Genomic DNA, 26,379 nt, shown 5'->3' on the forward strand with positions numbered 1-26,379 from the left:
ACCACCCGGAGTGCAGAGAGCTGCAGGTATTTATGCAGGTGACCATCTCCCGATTAGCAACAAATTAATCACTTAATTAATTTGGGAGATGGCCACCTTCTGCACGGGTTTTATAATGCGGATGGGGCTTCCCATCCAAGCTGCAAAATAATAACAAAACTAAAAGCACAGCTACGCTGTCATGCGATAAATAATAAACAAACAAAAACACATGGCGGTTCGCTGTCATCTATAAACAAAAGTAAATAATAAATAGACACAAAACACAGTACAGGGGTGGAGGGGAAGCCCCGTTCTAAAATAAACACTGTGCAGGGCTGCTCGCCCTGTTACAAACACACACAAAAAAAGTTAACTTTATGTAACAATAACTTGAAGACTCAAAACTGGGCCTTCCTTGTCTGCTGCTTTGTAACTTTGTAAATGTATTTAGAATCCTTGCCTTTATTAGCATTATATGTTGCTTAAAATCCCTTTCACTGACCTAAAAATGTACCTTTTTATTGCTATTTGGTGTTTGTGTTCCTAAATTGGAATCAAAGGGAAGGTGTGTGAAGAATAGCATACTGTACATATTGTCCATTTCAAGGCCTACGGGGAGGGCCATGGTTTCCTGTGCCACAGATTCCCAGCTCCTGTCTCCCGGCAGGTACACAAAGCTCCCTTTAAGTTGCCTGAAACCTGCGGTGAGATGAAACATGGCCACTGATGGTTAACAGATCTGTCCCAGAAGACTCCTCTCTTCAGAACACAGTTTATTTACACTTGCCAAAGCTTTTAGCATTTTCAGGCCTATGAGACGATTTGGCCGGTGTCCATATTGCTGATTGCCATGTTGCCAGACCAGAAATGTCAGTGACCACTTTCTTTCTTTTATCCTCCTGTTAAACCCTTAAAGAATATAATCATATACAGTATGATATATAATATTTGCACTACAGTTCCTTTTCAGAAGGGATTCGACTTTTTATTGAATCGATACCATATGTTTGTATGTACTGAAAATACTCCATACATACACACATACAGTGCATACCGTATATACAGGCCTGGTGCTGGGGTAGGCGACATAGGCATTGACTTGCATAAAGAAGGAAAAACATTGAGTGAAATAGCTCGCATTACTCGATTTTCAAGGTGTGGTATCCAAAGCATAATCAACAATAGATGATGTTTCTCTGTACTTGTTGATTATGCTATTTAATGCAATGTTTTTCAAATCAAAAATCAAAGAAACTACAAAATGTTATAGCAAAAGTCTACGTGAAACTACAATTGTAGTACAGTACTTCATATTAGATTTCCAAATGTCACATTTTTCAAAAATAGTTTATTCTATGGGGTGATGCAATAGCTGTAATGCCCCCCCCCCCCCCCCCCCAATATAATCTACTAAATATAATCTACTGAAATGTGCGTTCAACTTAGCAAAGAAACATACAATATGTTGCTGACAGCAAGTAGCCTATTACTGGTCTCCAGGGAAAAGTCATACACTAAAAACACTCATTATCATAAACAGATGTATCCCTCCAACTCGACATGACCCGACCATCATGACAGTAAAAATAGACATAATGAAGCATTCTTACCTTTGTATAAGTTAGTGATCAACAGATGTGTCATCTGCACAAAGAGCATAGCGTGTGGTTTTCAATAGCTGTACTGTGCAGAATAATTTTTTCTATGGGTAAATATCGAAACTTTCTTCCTATGCATCGGAATGTAGGACATTTGCTAGGAAATCGGGAATGTCCCGACCATATAGGAAGTGTTGGCATGTATGAATATATCCTTTTACAGCCAGTTATTTAGTAAAAATAGTAGTGAACTACGGAAACGATCAAAAAAGGCAAAAATTGACAACAGTATCAAATTGGCTACAAGAAGGATGATCATCAGAGGCAATGTACAAAATACTGACTTGTCTGTCCTTGTATGAAATATAGGAGGGATCAAACATTTCAGTGTGCTTGGACACCTTCGTAGACAACAGTTTGTTGTCATCACTTGGCTGTGATTAGTTAGTCCACCGACGTACCGCACGGCAGCCAGAAACAATTGCTCTGGATTTGATTTGAGCGGCACCGCTCAGCATCACAGCGAGACTAGTGGCATAATCTCACGCTGAATGGTCCAACACAGTATTAAAGCAATGGCAGCGATACAGGTGACAAAATGCCTCAATTGCTGTGCCTGCCTGTTCCAGCCTTTACTCTGATGCTTGCTAAGTAATATAGCAAACTAAAGCTTCTTAGGAAACGACTGTCATCTTGCCGCATACATATTATTTTCCGGTAGAATTTGAAAGAAAGTTATTTAACTGAAATCTATTGATTCAAAATATCTAGAAGTCCCAACAATCTAATGCATTGTATATACAGAACATTCAAAAAAAATATTTTATAAATACGACTGACATGAAAAATAAGAGGCGAGTGTCGATCACAGCAGCTACCACTGTCACATAGACAAATGTTTCATCATTTATTTTCTATTACCAGTTGAGTGTAAACAGCATTGTTATCAATTTGTTCTAGTATTTTTTATTTCACAGTTATTATTATTATTATTATTATTATTATTATTATTATTATTATTATTAATACCTTTTTGAGAGGGTCACTATCTCATAGCTATTAAAACACCTTTTCTGTGCGGGTGCACTATCTCGTAGCTATTAAAACAAGTTTTGGTCTTCATCTGCTAAGCAAGCCATGAGGTGTCTGTCAATACAGTTGTAAAGCAATAAATAGGGACCAATATTATTATGAAAATAAGTGACCTCATTATATCACAGCTGCACAAGCTTTTAGTGTTCAACCTGTGAAAAGGCTTGTCTTAAACTCAAAAGCTTGATATCGTTTGCAAACAGGCTCCTTTTTGAGCTCATTGAAAGTGTATCGGGATTCAAGCTTGAGTTAAAAAACACATACACCTCTCTTTCCACTGCAGTGTTTCAAACTACAGTAAAACTTTAATTATCCGAACACCCCCATTATCCAAACAGCCCTTTGTTAACCTGTCTTGTTGTGTGTTGAGCTCTTCTGCCTTGTTTGCAAAGAAAATGCACTAGTCAGCCCTCAATTTCTGGTATTTACAGAACAGCACAGTACTGTAGGTTATATATTTACAGGTAAAAGGGTGAATTATATATTTTTTTTTGATTGGGTAAGTCATGTAAAAAATTTCACTGTCATAATTCAATTATCCAAACACCTTCTGGTCCTGAATAGTTAGGATAATAGAAGTGCTATTTGGGGTCAGAACATTTAAGGAACAGATTCTAGTGCCCAGGATTCCATCCTGATTACTCCTCCTACCGTATAGCAGCCACGTGGTGTGCAGGGTGAGTGATACAGCGCAGGTTCGCGTCCAGGCTTTGTGAAGTAAGACGGTCTTCACTGGGGATTCTGAAGGAACAGTCCTGTGGGATGGGGAGGAAAACCCGATGGGGACTGTTTCTCCTTATTGGGGGCCCAGTGACTGACACCTACAGGACTGGCCTTTGTCCCCCACCCGCTCTTGAGTTCCTGGGTAACAAAGGAATGGCTTGATCGTGGGATTGGAGGACACCTACTGAAGCTTCGAGTCTCCTGAACCATGCTGTGAGAGGAAAAGCAATTGGGCTTTCCAAATTGGGAGAAAATCAGAGGTAAAACAATAATTGGACACACTGCATGTCTTTTTGACAGAAAGCAATCTTGCAAATTAAGTTAGGTAGCCTGTTTTATTTTTTCCAGTCCCCCTCCCATACCCATTTTGTTGTAATAAGGGAGTTATTGTGTTTGTGGCAAAAGGTGACTGGCAGGATGTACTGACATGTTTTTACACTTATTTTTCATGTTTTAAATGTTTTCCTTTGTTGTTTGCTGTTTATTATTTGTATTTGTGTTTACTTTTTTTTTCAAATTTTTCCAGGGATATTACAAAAAAACCAAAAAAAATGAACATTGCTTATATTGAGCCGTCTCTCTCGAAAAAGACAGCTATGGTGGAAACAACTGCTTGAGTGCATCTCAAACTTCCTGAATGCAGACGAGCTGAGGATGCAGGCAGAAATGAAGCCAAGCTCCACAGTTTATAGAGCTTGGAATGCGAATTTGAGCATACAAGCATTTTGAACAGTGCCAAAAGATCAAAACTTTGTACAAGCTTGTTCGAGGCTGTTTGAATTACAAAACAAACGTGTTTGCTGCCATTCTAATCGTAAGCTATTTTAAATGTTTTTGGTTTGTTGTAATTCTCCATGGAATTTCCCATGAATATATTAATGTTGATTTTGAAACACATGTACCGGTATATTATTATATTATTTAGCTTTGTTCAAACTGTATGACAAGTACAATCCAATTCATTTTTACGTACACCTCAAACACAAACAAAAGCTGTCTCACTGCACCTTTCCCTATTACATCTTTAGAAGTACCCAGTAAGGGTGGTGGGGATTGCTGATCCTCAGACTATTTAAAAGCTAGTAAAAGCTGTTAAGTTATTATTCCTGGGAAACAGAGATTTACTGGGGCCAGCCATATATCTGTTCTTCTATCCATACGTCTGTCCGACCAGCCGTGATGAAACTTGCTATGAACTAGCTTTATCACAAGTGATTAAGATTGCATCTTTATGCACATATAAATGTTATTGTTGAAGCTGCTTTCAGAGGTAATGGTTCCCAAAGTGTTATTTAGTGGCTCCTGCATGACAAATCGACTTGCTTTGCTTGTGAGCCTGATGCAACACGAGAAACCACTCAGCTGTACAAAAAACACTCAACAAACTTAGAGGTAGCCTGCAAATGCATATTTTCATTCCATGCTTTTTTTAAAACAATGTTTTTCAAAAGCTTACAATAGGACTTGTCCTCAGAACAAAGGACTTTAAATGCATTAACGATTGCAACTGTTTGAGATAACATACACCTATTTAAAGCCTTTCTAGTTGTAGTGCAACTCAGCAGGATCAAGTTCGTGTGTTTGATATACTTGTAATATAATATTTTTCAGTAGTGGTACTCTAAACTTAGTGACTCAATGTCAATCTGCATGAAATTGCTGTCTGAGTATTTCAATAAATCATGCAAGTGCTGTTTATCATCATGCTATAGTTTTATGGGTGGTGTCTGGGCAAAGATGCCCCTGCTGGGCAGCAGACTACCTCATGTAATGTTGACTTATGTGGCTAAACATCCTTGAAGAAATCATTTAAAAACATTTATTTTTTATTATCTGTAAAATTCTATGAAATATGAAGTACCTGTTTGATGCATACAGTTTTTTTTTTAGTTCCTTATAAATCAAAGGAATCGTCTAAATGCTTTAGAATACAAAATTATAATAAAGCAATGAATGTTTCGTATGTACGGCCAATTTAGGTTTGTGTTTAATACAAGTCTATGTATGGTATTAAACCAAATATAACATATTGTGTAGTGCATATTCCTATAAGTACCATAACTGCAGTCTACCAATTGTTAATGCTACAAAAATTATGTTTCATTGAGCCAACAGCCAGTGGACTATATGTAACTTCAGATCTGTCCTACATAACTTGTGCAGTAATGAATCAGAAAACAATACATAGGTGAACCTGTTTTAAAGATAGAACATCTTAGCTGTTCTTTAAAAAGGCAAAGGTTCAGAACCTCACTGCTCCATTATTTTGGCTTCTAAGTCATACAATTTTTTTAAGGGCAGACAGGGATATATGCATTATAAGTCTATTATTTTGCAACATTCCAGGAATAACAGACAAGTAAAATGCTGTTCCTGGCAGCCGTACCTTGCTCTGCATTATCATTTAGACAAAATATGAAAACATCATTCATTTTAACATTATAAAGTATAGCTTTAGATAAAATTCCATACATGCTTAATTCTCCAATGTAGTTAGAAAAAGTCTTTATTCTTTATCCAGTCTTATGTTACAGACTGGATGGTCTGTGCTTTGACCACCTCATAAAATAGAGCTCATAAATATTGTTCATGTGTTATTTAAACTAACTCAACTCCCTGTGGCAATAGTGTTTGATGTTTTTTTAAATGCTCTCTTAGGATTTCAGAAGCATTTTCAGACCAGAAGTGTTGCTGTAAAGAGAATACACTATTTGTAAAGTGTTTTATTTTTACTGCCTGTTAGAATTATTGCTTATGTCTCAATTACTAGAATGTAGTGTCCACTCCTGTCCGCTTCAGCAAGTAAAGCTATCTGTTAATAGGCTAGTTTAGTTTTATAGATAAACATTTATGTTTTAGGACAGTTATGTGTTATGTTATGGGAGACATTTTTAACATTTAGGTTAGGACCACATGACACAGTGTTGAGCTTACCAAAACTTAAAATGAACTACCAATCTGACTTTAAAATAAGCACAATTTAAAGCACAACCATGTAGTGTGCAGGGATGAGTCATACAATGCAGGTTCACGTCCTTGGCTATGCGGAGTCGCCAGTCTTCGCTGAGGATTCTGAAGAGAGTGTCGCACTGGCTCTGACGCTCCCATAGGTTAGGGAGGCAAAACCATCAGGGACTGTTTCTCCTCATTGCACTAAAGTGAACCCTACTGGCTAGGCCCCCAGTGAGCTCAGTGGACACCTGAAAGACTGACCTTTGTCCTCCTGAGGGCGGTAGCTCGCTGGCATCCGCTCTCGAGTTCCTGGGTGTAAAGAGGAAGCTGGCTTGGTCGTGGGCTCGGAGGATGTCCACTGAACCTTCGGACCTCCTATTGATGCAGTAAGGAGAAAAATAATAATTGAACATTCCAAATTGGGGGAGAAAATTGGGGGTAAAATAATTTGGCACACTATATAAATTTTCAGCAAAATATTTCTATATTTTTTGGGTGGTGTGAGGTTCAACATTATCCTGATGCTGCAATAAAAAGGCTATACTATTGCGAATATTAGAAACAAAAACTGTTCTGAAAATAAACATTGCTTTGATTTAACATCTAAAACATTTGAAATACTTCCGACTTTAACTTGATTCCCACCTAATATTTGGTAAACACATCAATACTGTTTCAAGAACCAGTTCTTAAATGAATGCTGTCTATAGATCACTCTCTTGTGTGAATAGAGTAAATCCACAAGACTATATAGTGACAAACCATTACTTCTGCTGTGATAGAATATGGTGATTGTTTATCCATCAGTCCCTACTTCTGTTTTGCAAAGCTTGACATTTTGCATAGCAGACTGTTCAGATGTGTGTTCTAGTGTGATTATCTGAAACACTGTTGTGATCTGTGATCTGTGATCTGACTTGGCTTCCTATGTCTGTCAAAAGAAGGTATTATTGGTTAGTCCTGATATATAATTGTTCAAATAGTCACTGTCCAAAATATCTCTCCTGCTTTTGGAGGGTGAGCCACAGCATATTCTTCAAGAGCTGAGGAAAACTCAATATTGTCCCTCATTGTAAAACTGACTTTGGTACTTGTTCATTTACATTTCTTAATCCAAGATGACTTAGTCCTTTGCTGCCGATGTTAAATCTGCAAGCTGTCTAACACATTTTAAGACAAAGCTTCTTGCTTTCTTAAGATCCTCTTTTACTTGACATTGCTATATATTATTGTTGCTCTATATACAATTTGTGAAAGCATGATTTGCTGTAAATGTATCATAACAGAAGGTACAGAATTGCCCTGCCTGAATTCTCTCTGATTCATTGATTATATCCCTGTGATTTCACACCCCTGCTCCACATTCCCCTTCTTAGCTTATCTTGCAGAATGCCTGAACTCTTGGGTGAACTTTTCAGCACATACGAATTTCCACAAGCCTCAGCTGAGGAATTTAAAGACTTGGAAGTTGTTATTAAAAACACCACTAATAGTAATTCTGGAATTTGTATATGCAAGTCAACCAATATTAGAAGATATTGAAAGATATAGTACACATGTGAGTTTTAGACCAAAGCTTGACTGCAACAGACTTGGACTATACATTTTTCCAGTGGGAGACGATTGAAAATCAGACAATCAGTCAAAGCTATATAATTAAGGTTTTGAAATCACTTTTCCTACTCTTAAAGTGCAATTCCAATGCAAAGACATTATTTAGGTAATTTAAACAAAAATGCAATATAAAATAGAACTTCAACTGCACAATAGCAAAGGAACCAGTGAAACTGATACTAAAGCATTCCTGTGCCATGTAGGGAGGGGGGACTGCTGTTTGAAGTGACACACATATCTGTTTTAACATGTTGACCTGGAGCACAGGGTTTTGCATGCAATTCTTCAAATTCAGTTGTGTTTTGTTTTAAATATATTTTCCAAATACAGTATGTAAACAGAATACTCAATGAACATTCATAGTGCTGTGGTTATTTCACTTGAGGATAGCCTAAAACAACCCACTTGAGGGGCTTGTGGGTTGTTTGGTCATCCTTATCTGTGGAATAACCACAATACGCTATACACGTTTATGGTGTGTCCTTTCTCTGTGACCCTCCTCCAAAGAAAGCCAGACAAGAGTTTTTTCGTTATTTATTTATAATTTGTAGTTCTATGACATAAAAGTAACAGATTGGCGGATTAAATATAAATGTTGAGCGTCATTTTAGCTGCATTGCAATAATGATGTATTCAAACAACAAAATGACCTGGCACTCCCAAATTCCTTGGTATTACAAATGTATATAATAATGGATGGGCTTCAGTGAGTTACAGGAAAATAACTTAATCCAGGGTTTCTCTGACATCATAAATAATGAGAGCAAAGGTTGAGTCATTTATAAACTGTCACAGAAACCCAAGATGGAATTGTTTTCCTGTAACTCACTGAAGAGGCCCATCTATTATTTTTTATAATGCATGGATACCCTTGTGATGCTAACCTTAAAGAAGATGAAGTTCTGTACACAATGTGTACAATGAAGCAGCATGATTTATTTTGTGTTACCATACCGATAGCCTGCAGGCTAAAGTAAAAAGAAAGTATGCTAGGTGTTCATTTGATTTTACTACTGTACTGCAGTATAGGCATACTGTACAGATTTATATTTGTGTGTTCATAATGTAACATGTAGCCTACCCAAAACACATTAGTGTTATTTCAGCTCAATGATTTATACATTTTAAATACACTGAGCACTATAGATGTATGTGTGTGCGATTTTTATTGTATTTTTTAAAGCCAACATATATAACATATCCAGTTTTTGATAGAAACACATGTTTTATTTGGGGATGAAGGTGGGTGCCCCACTATAGAATCTGATGGGAATAAATTGCCTTTCACTTATATACTGTATATTAAAATAACTTATTTCTGGCTTTGCCCGGGCAAACCACCGCCAGCCCACTACTTCTCGGGCAGGGTCCGAATCACTCCCTCTGTTCTTTTAGTCCTGTTCTGAGTGACAGGCAGACCTTTGGAACAAGAAATTAACAAGAGACACCCCATTGACCCCATTACATACTCACGTAGTACCATAGGCAACAGCCAGATAGGAATCGAGATATGTGTTAAACCTACATCACACTTTGGAACAATATTACCTGCAACATCGGAACCAAAATTTACATGAGAAACCCCATTGATGCATTGTGGCAAAGTGGTTGGTAAGGGGAACAGGTGTAGCGGTGATGCGATGCAGGAGTGATGAACAGACAACAGTGATTCAGTGAACAAGTGTTTATTTGTGCTGTTTCCAGGTCTGGCGACCGTCAAACAATAAATCCCCGGCAGTACACAACAATGTGTAAAGCGCGGGGATGGTGACACAGTGCAGTCTCACACACAAACAAAGGCACGGTCACCAGTCCTGGGTGATATTCAAATGTGCAGGTGCTCTGTGCAGTGGTGCTCTGGATAGTGCTTTACGTGGCGACAGCTCCGGAGGTGTGCGTTAACTGTCTAGTGGTGCGAAAAAGACAGACAATTATAAACAAATAAAGACAACACACAACACACAATACTCCTCTTTCAGTCCTTCTCTCCTCACGTTACCCAAACCAAGGAAAAGATCAGTGTTACCCTGGCCCCTATATGTAATCCCGCATGATATCTAGGTAAACGGTTGCAGCTGCCTTTTTACTTGCAGCTGCCTCTCGTTTACCTTTCAAATCAATACGGTCTTACAACAAAGTCGCGCTTCTTTCCAGGCTGACCCGGAAACGAACTGTCAGGCCAGCCCTTCCAGATACTTCTCCTCTCATTCTTTAGCTCCCTCACAGGTTGGGAGGAAGATTCATCACCAGAACTCATGTTTCCGTCACATATCCCACCGCTCAGATAGGAGCCGAAGGAACACTCGGCTAAATCTACCTTCCCCATTACTCCCCCCTCCCGGGAAAAATAATCCGCATTTTGGTGGTCTTTCCCCGCACCGTATACCATGTGGTACATGAAGGGCTGCAATGCCAAGGTTCGAATCCGTGCATTTTTGTTGTAATGCTGCTGTTGTCGGTGCTGAGCCTATCTGAGGTTGTCTTGGGCCAAACGACCGACCAAATCCAGGCGATCTCGTAGTAGGAGCACATACTTCACTACATTTTTAGACGAGCCTTTGTGCTCCTCCCACCCAGCGAGGCTGCCGGCAGTACAGGAGCTCAAAGGGGGAGAACCCCGTTGAACTCTGTGGCACTTCTCTTACTGCAAAAAGTAGGTAGGGAAGAAGCGATGCCCAATGTTTCTGCTCCTGTGTTACGAATCGCCTCAGCATCGACTTTAAAGTCTGATTAATGCGTTCAACCAAACCGTCCGATTGTGGATGATAAACGGACGTCCTGATGGGACGTATTTTGAATATTTTGTACACCTGCTGTAACGTATTGGACAAAAAATTGGTTCCGTGATCAGTCAAAATCTCCTTGGGGATCCATACTCTAGCCATAATCTGCGCTAACTGTCTCGGCTCGGTGGCTATTGCAGCGGCACTAGTGGACCTCAATGGAACTGCCTCCGGGTATCGCGTTGTGTAATCCACCACTACTAATATATGCATGTACCCGGAGTCAGAAGGTAGCAATGGGCCCATTTTGTCCATTGCAATGCGCTCAAAAGGAGTGGAAATAATGGGCAGTGGGACCAAAGGGGCGGGGCGCACTCGACCCGGCGCTACTCGCTGGCAGTCTGGGCATGTGGCTACATATCTCGACACATCAGTATGAAGACTGAGCCAATATCCGTTCCCTCGTCTTCTTGGCTCCGAGGTGCTCCGCAAAAGGGATATCATGCGCCAGCCTCATGACCTCAGTCCGACAAGATGGGGGAACCAATAATTGTGTTACAGGCTGTCCTGTGCCTGCGGCTAGGTTTACCCTATACAGTAATCGCCCCTTGATACTGAAATGTGGATATACTAGCGCCCTAGCACCATCAACATCCTTACCGTCAATGGACCAGACCTGCCCCCAAGCGTGCACTAGTGACGGGTCGTTATGTTGGCCCCACACTATGTCCGCGCTTGAGTACCACAATCCGGTACATAGAGAGGGGCTGGACTAGCCTCTGCCCTAGTCGGTCCAGTAACCTCGCTCTCTCGGTCACACTGCGTTCCCACTCCCTTTGACTGGCGTTTGTTACCATTACATCACTCTCCCATCAGACCCCAGCCATGTCTCAAAGACGCTCCCTCCCATTTCGCGATAATTCTCTCCTTATTTGTTTTTCTAGGACAGAAAAGAGGGGAAAACATTTCAGGATGAAAAGGGAACACATCACCAATTCGTTCTCTTTTTTTTTTCTGCCATGTTGACGTGTGTGGCCCAGACTGCCATTATTTGCATTAATTGTTTAAAGTTTGGCCAGTCTCGGCCCAGAATAACTGGGTGTGGCAACCTTTCCGCCACCCCGACTACGAGGTGAAGTTTTATCGGTCCTACCGATAGGTATAATTTTAATGTGGGGTATGTCGCCGTGTCTCCATGGATACAGGAGATGGCCACCTGACCTTGTGGCCGCCACGACACACTGCCCAAGAGAGCTGTCCTAATCAAAGTTTGCTCACACCCTGTGTCCACTAACGCGTGGGTTTTCACATTTCCCAAAACAACGTCAATCAGACAGGGCCCCTCCTGACCTTTTTCCCTGTGCTTACCCGTTTCAGATGCCCAATTGCACGCTGCCACGTCACACTCCATGGCAGCGGGGCAGGACCTGGCACGGTGTCCCGGCTGGTTGCATCTGAAACAGAGAGAGGGGACAGAGTGCGCATAGGTTACATATCTGTCCCGCTGCAGGTAGGGCAACGGGGCAGGGGCAACACCTCTACCCCAGTTGGGGGCAAACCTCGGTCTCCATGGGGGGGAGGCAAGGGGGCCCAACAGGGTCGGCGGTCTGGGAGGTCTGGGTGCCGGGAACGAGGGTGGTGGTGGTGTTGGAGGAGAGGGAGGGAGAGGTTGGTGACTGTGAAGGGCAGGGCCGACGTCAGGGAGTCCTCAAAGTTTTCGGCCAGTTCTACCGCCTCCTCCAGGGTGTCGCGGTTGTGGCGCCGGATCCACGCCTGCGTTTCGGCGCCGACCACATGGCAGAATTGTTCTACCACAATGGCTTCCCCCATCTGCTGCGCGGTCTTCTTCTCTGGGGTCAGCCAATGGACCATGTGGTCGCACAACCGCTCTGCGACCATCCTGGGAGTGTCTCCGGGGCTCTCCGGAATTCCCGGAACCGCGTCCGATGAGTCTCCGCTGTAATGTTGAGGCGGCGGAGAATAGCCTGCTTGACAAGGTCATAATCGGTGGCATACTGGTCGCTCAGGGCTTGGTAAGTTGCCTGAGCTTCCCCAATCAGGCGGAGTCCCACCTGGCTCGCCCAGAACTCCCGCGGCCATCCTGCCGCGGTGGCCAGTCGCTCAAACGCCACCAAGAATGCCTCCGGGTCATCCTCCGCCGTCATTTTCATCACCCTAGCCTTCGGGGGCGTTAGGGTAGGGGTTGTTACTGCTGCCATGGCCAGCCCTACCCGTTCAATGAGCGCCGTGTAGCGCTCCTCCCTCCTTCTCTCCTCTGCATCCCGTCTGCTCTCCAGCATCTGCAGCATCTCCGCCAGTGCGTTGCGATCCATAATCCTGGATCTGACACCACGTGTGGCAAAGTGGTTGGTAAGGGGAACAGGTGTAGCGGTGATGCGATGCAGGAGTGATGAAAAGACAATAGTGATTCAGTGAACAAGTGTTTATTTGTGCTGTTTCCAGATCTGGCGACCGTCAAATAATAAATCCCCGGCAGTACACAACAATGTGTAAAGCTCGGGGATGGTGAACACAGTACAGTCTCACACACAAACAAAGGCACGGTCAGCAGTTCTGGGTGATATTCAAACGCGCATGTGCTTTGTGCAGTGGTGCTCCGGATAGTGCTTTATGTGGCGACAGCTCCGGAGGTGTGCGTTAACTGTCTAGTGGTGCGAAAAAGACAGACAATTATAAACAAACAAAGACAACACACAACACGCTCTGAGAGCTCCTCTCTCAGTCCTTCTCTCCTCACGTTACCCAAACCAAGGAAAAGATCAGCGTTACCCTGGCCCCTATATGTAATCCTGCATGATATCTAGGTAAAAGGTTGCAGCTGCCTTATTACTTGCAGCTGCCTCTCGTTTACCTTTCAAATCAATACGGTCTTACAGCAGAGTCGCGCTTCTTTCCAGGCTGACCCACTTCCCTGACCCGGAAACGAACTGTCAGGCCAGCCCTTCCAGATACTTCTCCTCTCGTTCTTTAGTGCCCTCACAGGTCGGGAGGAAGATTCATCACCAGAACTCATGTTTCCGTCCCACGCATGCATATAAAAAGGACAGTATTATTAATAACATAATAACAACCAATAATAATAAGGAGTTGTACTGAACTGTCCGATCAGAGAGATGGATGCAGTTACTGGGTGGAACATGAATGATTAGCGGATTCATGTTTGACCTTGTTTATGACAAGTGATCTAAGAGTTGGAGAGCGTACTCAGTGACGTGACCGAGAATGTAAAAGTTAAGGACGTAATACATATCTAGATTTTAATCATGCATTTAAAATAAATTAGTCCTATACATTTCATTAAACATTTTGTCTTTGCAGAATTTGACTACTGTAAATATTGCGTGCATTTTATTACAAAATGCACAAAAACTTTTTTTTTGTTTTTGTTTTTTTACACAAGTCTTTTACAAATCTATACATCAGGAGTTGGATTCAGCTTATAGAGAAATAGTGGAAAAAAAACCAATTTTTGTATTTGAATAACTCCAAGTATTGCTTATTATTATTGTACTCTTAAAGCTCTATGTGTCATTGATTTTTCTTTCGTATCTTGACTTTTCGTAGGTTTTTGTGACTTCGTAGACCTGCCCGCAATGTACTAAATTACTTTTCACTACCATAACTTAGTTTCATCCCTTCTGTGGTAGTTTAGTTACGACTTTGTTTCAAACTACTTTCGTATCCAAATGTAGTTCAATCTGTTTAAACTGACTATTAGTTACTTTAAAATAAAGCACCATAAACTATAAAATAAACCAATTTTTTTGTATTTTTTAATAGTCTATATAAATAACAATGGCAATAAATACATTTTGTTTTGGTTTCTTTTATATTTTAAGGTGATTTATTTTAAACTTCAGATTAATAATGGAAGGGAAACAAATAATTGCAGAGTTATTTAATTAAACACAAACTGAAATATTTTCTTCTCAGTAATCATAGACAACTGAAATAGAATGAAAAGTATTTACTTAAGTTGCCTACTGTATGTACCATACTTTTTTCCTTTACACAACTAAAATATACATAGACTCAAATAAAGTTTTCTGAGATATTGTTAAAGCACTGAAAGCATAGGGAAGCATAGTTATGGTACAGACGTGTACAAACATGGTAATTTGCAGAATTACAGTGCAAATTTACCATGATAAACTTCACTACAGTAAACTGAGCACACTTGCAAGTAGATTTTTCTAGCATTTTGTCCCTTGTTTGGACAACAAGTATTGCGGCTCTTTTCATTGACATATTTTCTCTCAGTACATACGACAAAATGTATACGTTGCTAATTGTCACAATGAAAATGCTAATTGCGGTATGTTGCGCTGCGACTGGCCCATCTTAGTACACCTCCCCCTAAATGGCTGAGACAGACAGGCTTGCTTCTAATAATCAACAGAATGTTAATCTGCAGTGCACAGATTTAATTTGGGACCAGTTTCTCTCACTCACATTCCAATACACTTTTCCGCTGCATGGACGGAGGATGAGGCCTGATGGAGTGTACAGCTGAGTTTTCAAAGGAAAGAAAATGGTGGCGTGTCAGCTTGGTTGTGCTGCGAAGAAGCAGAACTGCCACAAACTCTTAATTGTTTTCCATCACTTAGGAGTGTACAGTAGTTAACAGGATTATGAAATCCTTGAGAATCCGGAGATGGACGGCTTGATCAATTACAGACATTTCCGTTTGTTCAGACAAGACCATGTGCACCTTATGAGGGTCTGGGGAGAGTAGCATTGTAAGAAAAATAATGAATTCTATGAAATCATGCTGCATATGATTTTACCTTTTCTTAAAATGTATCAAGCAAATGCCCAGAAAAAGTGATATTTACATATTAATATCAGTCTCTTTATTTTATTTATGCAATGCCTTAAACCATTGGGTATAACACATTGAGAGCTCTGCTGCAGTTACAAAAATGCAAGGATGACCCATCTTAAAATTTTCTTGTCCAATCTAATAATTTTTATATAACGCCTTTCATAGTGGACCACCATCACAGAGCACTTAGCTGCAGAGTCACTTACAACAACATCTCAACAGAAAGACGGAGCACAAGGAGGTTAAGTGACTTGCTCAGGGTCACAGTGAGTCAGTGAATGAGCTGGGATTTGAACCGGGGACCTCCTTGTTATAAGCCTGTTTAACTTCTGGACCACACAGCCTCCTCAATCATTATTGACATTTCTAACCTTCTCTATTTATACAGCTATGGCCAAAAGTTTTGCATTGCCAAGAATTTTAGGATTAAGACAATAAAAAACAAAAACAAAACCATGAAAATAATTTAGATATTCTATTTATCATCATGTAATCAAAGAAACTACAAAATGATACCGCAAAAGTCTATTGTAAGGCATAAGATTAGTACAATTTTAGTATATGGAAAACTACAAAGCGGTATGTAATTCAATGTGGTAACGCAACATTATTGAGCAGTTTGCATTTGACTTTATGAAGCAAAATTAGATAATTCTATAGGGTGATGCAAAATCTTTGGCCACAGCTTCACTTGCTTTTGTATTTTTGTGTAATTGGGTGATAGAAAAGCTCCCCCTCCTAATACCCCAGCATACTCAATTCAGCCTTAGACAAACTTTGGCCAGCTCCTCTGCAAAGGAATCCGAACTAGATCACCAACTTATCATTCTGATTGCCATTCTGACTCATTAATCGTACACTGTATTTATTTGGGATATGCTTAAAGATGCTTAAAACCCCAATTTAACTCACCTTGTCTCTGTGCCTCTAAAGGGATGCATCAATAGCAATGTATTGAACGAATGGAATTGATATTTGAATAGCATGTGATCTGTTATGGTAGAAACCCTGAATCATAACGCACATTCATTAATCTAGTGTTTTAAAATAAACCACCTATTTGTTAACAGTTCACAAATCAATTTTTTATTAATTTAAACACAAAAATGAATGCAACAAATCTGTACACATCTTTTGCAGACACAACAAACTTGTTTTTACAGTGAGGCCCAGGTCACCTATTAGTTTCCAGTCTGCATTATGCAAATTTAAAAAAGCAAAAAACAGTAACTGTTGCATTGAATGGGACAAAAAACTAAACAAACAAACAAAAAAACAACCTATGCTGTTGGTTTCTATAAAATACTTAAAGTGTCTACTGTTAGCTTGATCTAGCAGCAATATGTAGCCCCCATTATAAGGAGGTAGATGTTTTTAAATAAAATAAGCTCATTTGCAGATCTGATGAGAAGCTGATGCTAAAAGAAGCCTGTTTTAAAGAAACAGCAGAAACAGAAATTAGGTTCTTCTACAGTGATTGTAGGAGGCCAAGAATAATGATAAAAAAAGGATTGGTAAGTTTTAGGGCAAGAAATTCACAGTAAACAGAACAAACGCAAGGATCAAAACCTTCTCCCCATGAAGAAAAATGAGGCCAGGAGTTCTGATTGCCCTTATACAAGGTTCAAGACCTAAGAAATATCAATCAGTATATATAATATATATATTATATATTATATATATATAGATCGTATATATCTATATATATATTATATAACTAAAATTAATCCAACAGTATATACAATTAATCTGGATCAGACCTTTTATAATTTAAACCACAACTTTAAATATATATATATATCTATATATATATTATATATCTATATATAATATTATATAAGCCTTTAAATATATTATAATGTTCACACACACAATTATTTTTTGATTCTAGATGATCTAGAATCAAGTAATTTTAACAAGATAACTAGTTCATTAAAACATATTTTCTAGTGATTAACAAAAAACCAGAAAAAAAAACAAAAACATTTTGTAATAAAAATATATACTATATCCTACACATTTATTTTTTATCAGGAGGTTGAGGCTTAAAACTACTATTTCAAGCAGAGTTTGAATATAGGGGAGTATCATAGAGCTACAGTGTAGAAAAGAAGAACCAAGGGCACATGGAAGCCATTTACTGCTAACACAAGGTTAAAAAGAACATTCTTTTTTTTCTGGTGGAGATGTATGGCCAGCACTGACCTTGCTGAGCAAGAAACAGAGAGAAAGAATAGAGATTGTAAAGAATACAATAAAAATTATTGTTGACACTTGACATGCTTCTGGTCTTGACAAAACAAGTTATGACAAAATTCCATTATCTACATATTTATAATGCACAAAAAAACAAAAAAAAAAAAAACAGTTGCACTTGAACACATCAACACTAAGGCATAGCACAACCTGATGTGCACACGATGCCTTTTATACTTCAACAACAAGGCATTGCTACCTTCCAATAGCACGTCCCTAAACAATATGCAAAGGTATAGTCCAGTGATTACAAATTTACACAAACAAATGTCATTTTCTGTACATGATTGTCTCAGCGATGTAAATATTTATTTTTTCTTAAATTACTAGAAATCAGTTTTATAAACTATTAATTGATGCGACGGAACTAAATGTGCTTTGTGTTGTCAAAAGGCATAAGTCCATACTCGAGTACCTTCAAAAGGAGTGTGACACAAAGCCATCGGTTCATAAATATGAAATTACAGAGTACCCTGGGTGTGAGTGTTCATCAGAATCCTTCCCCACATGCAAATATATTCCACTGTCTTTGTTCAATTAAGTCTTCAGTTTGCTTTTATTGAGAAAAAGAAAAAAAATGCCATGGCAAAGACTTTATGTGATTGAAGACTCAGTGTTAAAAGTTAGCTCTGATTTCTTCATAGGTGTGAACCCTTGTAGCGGCGAAGTACAATGAGAGCTGTTAAAACATTTTGATGGCTTTTTAAAATCAGCAAATTTATTGGACTGGGGTCAGCCCCTGCCCTCCCATCAATTAATTCTCCTCAATTCAGAGGAAGGTGAAAGGTTAAGACAAATTGAGGCATTATGTCAACGCTCTGGACACGTTGCAGAGTTCTGCAGTATAGTCTGTGGGTTAACGTGGCATGAGGCTCAGGCGGCTGCTGTTGTGCTACAAGTACTCCAGTTCCAAGGCGTGATGAAGAGCCATAAGGTCAGAGTGGCTGGAAATTCTCCAGAAGGGCATATTGTGCTGTAAACAGAACAAACAATAAATGTAAGAAAACATCAAGTCTATCAGCGGTTTAGCAAACCTTTATTCAACGCTTAAGACAAACTGTTAAGCTTTGACAAGGAAGTGTTTTGGTATAAAGCAATTAAATATACATTTAATACTTTTAACTAGACAATGATAGAGCAAAAAGGCAGTTTACACACTATTTTCGGAGACTGGCAATTTTATATTTTCTTTTCTTTCTTTTTTCTTTTCCTTTCTTATTGTTAAAAATATAACCTAATATTGTCCTGATACAAAGGAATGTATTTTCACTTCAAATGTATTTTCTATATTCAGATGTTGGCAGTGCCAACGGTACAAGTAAAGATGACAATCAGGTTTTGCCCACTCAAAAATACCAAACAACAAATATACAGATTTTGAGAAATATGACTCTTTGGCGATTTATCAAATCAAACTATTTATATAGTGCCCTTCAGACAAAGAAAAGTGTCTCATAGTGCTTTACACAACATACATCAGAAAAAAAAAACATTAATAGATATAATAGATAAAATAAATTAAATACAAATATACAAAAAACATACATTTTCGAATAGTAATAAGACAATGTATCCGCGATAAATGAATATAAAAAAAATATATAAAAAAAATATATAAAATTTGAATTAGGAAAATTAAAAATCTTTCACTCAGAAAGCAGCACGACATCAAAGCAACAGCAAACACCCAGTTCATCCCACAACCTACAGCATTTATGTCAAGGGAAGCTTTCAAAACATTCTCGGACTATTACCAATGCTTATCAAAGGGACACGGTCTCAGAAGGTATGCGTTCCACTGAGTAATGCTTGCACTGACCGTAGAAAAGGTATTTTCCTTTTGTTGTGTAAATTGCCTTTAAAAGTTTAACAGCTTTAAAATCTTTTTTCTAATTAAAAAAAATACTCAGCTCAACTATACACCTTTAGTTGGACTACATTTAAACTGCTTGACCATACATTATATAATATATAACATGCATGTTATACAGTGTACACAGCTTGCAGTGTTGTCAAGGTGGACTGCAAAATAAAGCTTTTATTTTTAATGTTTCCATAAGAGGAAGGATTACCCTGTCACATTACTTGTACTGCTCAGACATCAGTTGTGCTTTCATCATTTAAGATTAGACATTTATTCGCAGAGCTGACTTCAAAACAGATTCTGTTGTTTCTCAGCCTTCAGTCTTAAGCACAGATGTCAATCCTGTTTAGAATGTTGTTGCTTCATTTATTGACAAGTTCATTAGTTCAATAGCTAAACAGGAATATACTCCCACGAATCAACTGATTCCATTAGGCCAAAAAAGTAACTTGTCTGAACATGTTGCCACTTACTTATTCTGCCAACTGAGAAAACCCAGTTTGATAGAAGGGAAATAGTGAAAAGAAGAGGTTTTTTTTTTTACCCTTTGCTGTCATTCACAACACCTTAGTGTTGATAATAAAAGTACCTGTCGGTTTATTAGGTCAGGTCTATGCCTGTAGGTTAATTAATATTTTCAAGGATGTGGTTATTGTGAGGGAATTTAGTTTACTTCAAAGCCTCTTAGAAAAGCTGAATACACAATTCTTGTCACCAGGCAGCAGGTAACACAAATCTTCTCATTCGTACAACAAAAGAAATATACACTCAGACGTTTAAGTGCTTAAGCTGCAATCAAACCACATGATGGTATACATCAAAGCTTTCAGCCAGTCAGCTGTTCTTGTTCTTTTTTCAATGTGATTGTCATTTGCATAAATCTCCTAATTTCAACAACAAAGATATAAGCCTCTTAAATACTAGTTCTATTTATGGGTAAGTACTCATACCTGAGCAGACGTGTATAGCATTACATGTCATTATGCTAGTTTAAGCTCTAGATAGAGAAGTTCTGCATAATTGTATTGTACTGTCCACTATACAAGACCTTTTCCTGGTAAGTGCCAGTTGCCCATTTTGAAATTCCAGGTAAGTGATGTTTGTATGTTTACACATGCGGAGGACATTCTGCAAGAAATAGAAGAAAACATTTTCGAAAAATATATGACCTTTTTAGATGCTTGCTCCTCTTCTACTCCATCTCCCACCACAACGTATACTACTTTTCTCCCAAACCTCTGGATTATTCTTTCGAAACAACTTTCTTTCCCTAAGAACAGAAATGAGTAATCACTGTTAACAGTGTGTGGCTCCTCGCTTGGTCCTCCTTTATTAAACAAAATACCTTTAAAAACAGATCACAAAATTAAAATAAATAAATACATAAATAAACAGCAGTGCAGAACTCAGATCTAATGATTAACCAAGATACAACTCTATTGTTGACATAACAAATGTAGTACATTAATAAGTTTGTATATATATATATATATATATATATATATATATATATATATATATATATATATATATATATATATATATATATACACACACACACATATACACATACAGTGCCGTGAAAAAGTATTTGTCCCTGTCTGATTGTCCCTGTCTGATTTTCTGCACTTTTCACGTTGAATTTGGTCAAATCTTTTTGCGGGTTGTAGTAGTATATAGAGGGAGTCTGAGAGAAAAAATTACACCAAAGTTTGGTGCCTCCTTCATTTGTTTGGTGTGCAAAGTAATCAAACGTGCAATGTTCAGATGTGAAAAAGTTATTGCCCCCCTAGTTAACTCAACCTAATTAAAGGAATAATTAGGGTCAGCTGTCTGAATATTATGGTTAACAATCATGCCTGATTTGGGCTAGCCGTGCCCAATATAAATATGACTAAATTTAGCCCTTACCATCAGAGCGAAGTTGTAGCACACAGGTTCTAGAGACACATCATGCCAAGATTAAAAGAAATTCCTGAAGACCTCCAGAAAAAAAGTTGTTGATGCCTATCAGTTTGGAAAGGGTTACAAAGCCATTTCTAAGGCTCTGGGGATCCACCAAACCAGTGAGAGCCATATTGTCCAAATGGAGAGAGTTTGGCACATTTGTGAATCTTCCCAGGATTGGCCATCCTACAAAAATCTCTCCAAGAGCAAGGCAGAAAATCATCCAGGAAATCACAAAGAACCCTAGAACAACATCCAGAGATCTGTAGACCTCTCCTCACCTCGACTAAGGTCAGTGTTCATGACTCCACCATCAGTAAGACACTGGGCAAAAATGGGATTCATGGCAGAGTAGCAAGGCAAAAACCACTGCTCACTAAGAAGAACATGAATGCTCGTCTCAAGTTTTCTGGAACAATGTTCTATGGACAGATGAGTCAAAAGTGGAACTTTTTTTGGCCAACATGGGCCCCGTTATGTCTGGCGAAAACCAAACGCTGCATTCCACAGTAAGAACCTCATACCAACGGTCAAGCATGGTGGTGGTAGTGTCATGATTTGGGGATGCTTTACTTCATCAGGACCTGGATGACTTGCCATCATTGAAGGAACCATGAATTCTTCTCTGTATCAGACTTCTACATGAGAATGTCAGGCCATCCGTCCGTGAGCTGAAGCTGAAGCGCAGCTGGGTCATGCAGCAAGACAATGATCCGAAACAAACAAACAAGTCTACATCAGAATGATTGAAGGACAAGAAATTTAAAGTTTTGGAATGGCCTAGTCAAAGTCCACACCTAAACTCCATTGAGATGTTGTGGCAGGACCTGAAGAGAGCAGTTTATGCTCAAAAATCCACAAATGTCACTGAGTTGAAGCAGTTCTGCATGAAGGAGTGGGTCAAAATTCCTCCACGCCACTGTGAGAGACTTATCAATAACTACAGGACGCGTTTGGTTGCAGTTATTGCTGCTAAAGGTGGCGTAACCAGTTATTGAGTCTAAGGGAGCGATTACTTTTTCACACAGAAGCATTGGGTGTTGCATAACTTTCTTAAATTAATAAATGAAATACGTATACAAATTTCGTGTTAATTGTTCACTCAGTGTCCGTTTTATCTAATACTATCTTCTGATTGAAGATCTGATAACATTCAATGTCAGAAATATGCAAAAATGCAGAAAATCAGACAGGGGGCAAATACTTTTTCACAGCACTGTATATATATGTATCTACAAGGGACTGTAATGCCCAAGGCCATTGTCCCTTGGAGGTAACTATAGTTCCCGAAAGTGCCCCCAAGGTCTTATAGTGGACGTATACGGACACCCTAAAGGGCCTTATTGCATTTATAATCCAGGTAAAACAGTGGATTACAAGAAAAAAAAAAAAAAAAAACATGTTTAGCAATTTTCTTTTTTTTTTAATTATTATTTTCTTTTAATTAAATATCTTTATGCCAATAAAGGGACCAAAAATGTTGGCCCATTTATAAACTTTGAACTATACACTAAGTTAAGATGAGTACATTCATTTACTTGAAACATGTAAGTAAATCTTTATTTTTGATATTTGATGAATTGTCATTGAAAAGATCTACCAAGAGGCGGAGTTGAGATGGCACCGAATTCCATTTTTTCTTCTCTGTGTCACTCAGTTTGTTGAAGTGACGAAGTCGGGGTGAGTTTGAATATTGACGATTGCCTAGTTTTGTTTGCATTTAGACAGCAGTTTATTCCAGTTTACATTTCAGAATGAAACATTAAAATAATAATAATAATAATAATAATAATAATAATAATAATAATAATAATAATAATAATAATAAACATATATGTTTAAATACGGTCATTAATGTTAAATGCACAGGATTCTTTGCAACACATATTGGCCATATTTTGCTGTTGTTGTTAACGTGGCTGTTATGTTCAGTTTTAAAACTAATACAGTAGTACAACACCGCTATTACATTATGGACTGTTGCAACAGCTGGGTTTTGACGGCAGTCACAGAAGAGACATGTGCGTCTCTTTGGGTGTAACAATTAAGTGCCATTCCTGATCACTAAATTCAGTCTTGTGAATACATGACAATGACATCCAAGCAAAGTACTGGGTAGAATTTCTTTACCAAGCAGGAGAAAATGGAATTTGCAAACTCTGCCAAGGAAATATTTCATTCAAAGGAGGAAGAACACTTACTTAATGCTCTCCATAGTATTTTATTTTATTATTTATTATTTATTTTTAAATAAAGGCAACTTATTTGATCTTTTTGGTAAGAAACTATATATTTACAATAACTGTAGATAAAGCATTCTGTATTGGAAGCCACACGGTTATTATTAATGGATCACAGAGTTATCACTGATATAAATTCAACAGGATGTGATGTTATTTTCTTTCCGATTTAGTTCCTGAGAAGAATAGTCACAGCAGTTGTTATTATTGAGGTGTACTTGTCGCTCGCTCTGTGTTATTGTTTTCTATAAAACATTGATATCCTGTCAGTTAAGAAAAGGCTTAATGCAAACCTTGTTTTAACATTGTCTTTATTACGCGTCCAGAGACCTGCGCTTACAACTGCATTGTCATGTTTCTTACATTTTCTTTAAATTTTCACAATAATAAATGCATACCTGGGTAGTCAAAAGAGACCAGGGTAGGGTCAGGTAATTTAAAACCTGATAGGTACCTGGGTTTTTGGGTACCCATGCCGACCTCTATATATATATATATATGTGTGTGTGTGTATGTGTGTGTGTGTGTGTGTGTGTGTGTGTGTGTATACACACACATACATACACAGTATAAGTCTTTGTGGAATGACATACATTTGCAGAAGTGGTTTCACATGTACAGCTGAAAAAGGAGGAGGCCCAGTTCAGGCTTGGGTCCAAGAAAATAATCCCAGTCTGATTAGGCCCCTTCCTTAGAATGGAACATCAACCATCTCATATGTCTATGCTTTCCATACAACAAAATCACACAAAAATATGTTTCAATCTGCTTTCCACAGGGTACACACTCATGTTTATACAACACATTAAATGTACTGTATAAACTACATTATTTTCAAAAGGTTTGGTATTGTTTTTTACTTTGCATTAAGACTGATGAGAAATCTTTAGAGCTCACAATATGCATACACAAACAGGAGTTTACTTGTCAATGCTATATAATATTTATGAACTGATTTACCCCCCTTTTTTCCTAGTTTGTTTTTTTGAGGGGGATTATTACCAATATTAATGCTTAGTTAGCAAAAACAAATCTGAAACAGTATAAAACAAATATTGTATATTGACATTTTGTTTTAGTACTGTTTTAGAGTACAGTTATCAGTTAATAATAATAATAATAATAATAATAATAATAATAATAATAATAATAATAATAATAATAATAATAATAAAAATCTTTATAGTTCTTACCTATTTTTGTTGCACTGTAAATATTTTCTATTGGAAATACTATGCCTAGTCCGTAGAGCAAGACTTTTGCCAGGGCAGGTATGAGCTGCGTCGTCGTGACTAGAATATTCACACAGTTCGACCTTTACGAAAAAGAATCGGTTAAAAACAAGCAAAAGAAAACTGTTCTCTTGACTGTTCTAGGAGTTCTAGATCACTAGACTAACCTTCACTGACTTAGTTTTAAATGTCCTTTAACTGGTGTTGATGTTATCCACCTGATTCATCACATAATACATTGGAAAGAGTAGGGTCAAAAGTTTTAGTGGAACTGAGATCAATGTTTTTTTTTTATGTGATAAAAAGAAACATATGACACGATTAGGTCTCTTACTCTTCACACACACACACACACACACACACACACACACACACACACACACACACACACATATATAGTTTCTTTTATTTGTCTCGTCTGAAAATATCCATTTACCTTGAGTGAATTAATGAGAGTGTTTTAAGTGCCAGTGTTAACCAGGAATCTGTCAAGGCCTCTATCTCTGCTTGCAGTTGTAACCAGGCTTCCCTTTTAGCTGGACCCAGCAGACCTAAAATGTACCAAGAAAGCTTCTTTAGTCAGAAGGTCTACAAGCCATTTTATTTTATTTTAAAGCTTGAAGCTACTGTACATTTGAAACTCTTAAAGTAAAATACAAAGATGAAGCAAAACCTGTTATAGACCTTTCCCAAGTTTATGTAAAACTTTTATTTACTTGTTTTTTTGACAAACCAACTACAATACTTATTTGGGATCACAACTTACCACCAACATTGTTTTTGTAGGTGGAATATATTTCTTTTACTCGTCTATACCGGAAGGATAGTTTTCTCATCCAGTCAACTCCTCCTCTTACGCCAGTTGCTAGGCAGAGGTTTGCACTGGTTGCCGCTGCATGGAAACCGTCTGTGCCAAAGTTGTATGTGCTGTGATTGAAAACAAGGGGGGGATTTTTATTTTTAGATTTATTGAATCAGCAAAAATGACTAGCAAAACGTACAGGTGAAATGTCAGGGTCACAGATGAAACGTACCTTAAGTCCTGGCCATTGTCATCTGAAGACACGTCATCAATATGAACCTGATCACATTCCTACAGAAATAAAATAAAACAAAATAAAAAAATAAAAGGTTAAGTTGATGGTTTTATTTTATTGAATCATTACGTGAATAAGTGGGTATATCACCACTAGATGGCTCCCTTACCAAACCACTACGATAACTGTTTTAATATTTGCAGATTTTAATATTATTTATGCAGTTATTTACAACCATATGTAAATTACCACGCGTGTCCAGGGAAGAACAAA

At 38.3% G+C, this 26,379-nt stretch overlaps 1 protein-coding gene across 11 annotated transcripts in view; it reads right to left on the minus strand.

Annotated features, from left to right (window-relative positions):
• Positions 1-17,493: 17,493 nt before the first annotated feature.
• The window catches only part of LOC121313404 (eyes absent homolog 1-like), a 52,677-nt gene continuing 43,791 nt past the window's right edge, over positions 17,494-26,379 (minus strand). For all 11 annotated transcript variants that reach the window (XM_041245908.1, XM_041245906.1, XM_041245903.1 and 8 more), the window contains 6 exons: positions 26,104-26,162; positions 25,836-25,996; positions 25,506-25,620; positions 25,031-25,152; positions 20,820-20,920; positions 17,494-18,759 (listed from right to left, as the gene is read on the minus strand). In XM_041245908.1, coding sequence (XP_041101842.1) covers positions 18,679-18,759; positions 20,820-20,920; positions 25,031-25,152; positions 25,506-25,620; positions 25,836-25,996; positions 26,104-26,162 — 639 coding nt within the window. In that variant the 3' untranslated portion in view covers positions 17,494-18,678. The remainder of the gene's footprint in view (positions 18,760-20,819; positions 20,921-25,030; positions 25,153-25,505; positions 25,621-25,835; positions 25,997-26,103; positions 26,163-26,379) is intronic.

Source organism: Polyodon spathula, chromosome 3, assembly GCF_017654505.1.
Source record: "Polyodon spathula isolate WHYD16114869_AA chromosome 3, ASM1765450v1, whole genome shotgun sequence".
NCBI classification, from domain to species: domain Eukaryota; kingdom Metazoa; phylum Chordata; class Actinopteri; order Acipenseriformes; family Polyodontidae; genus Polyodon; species Polyodon spathula.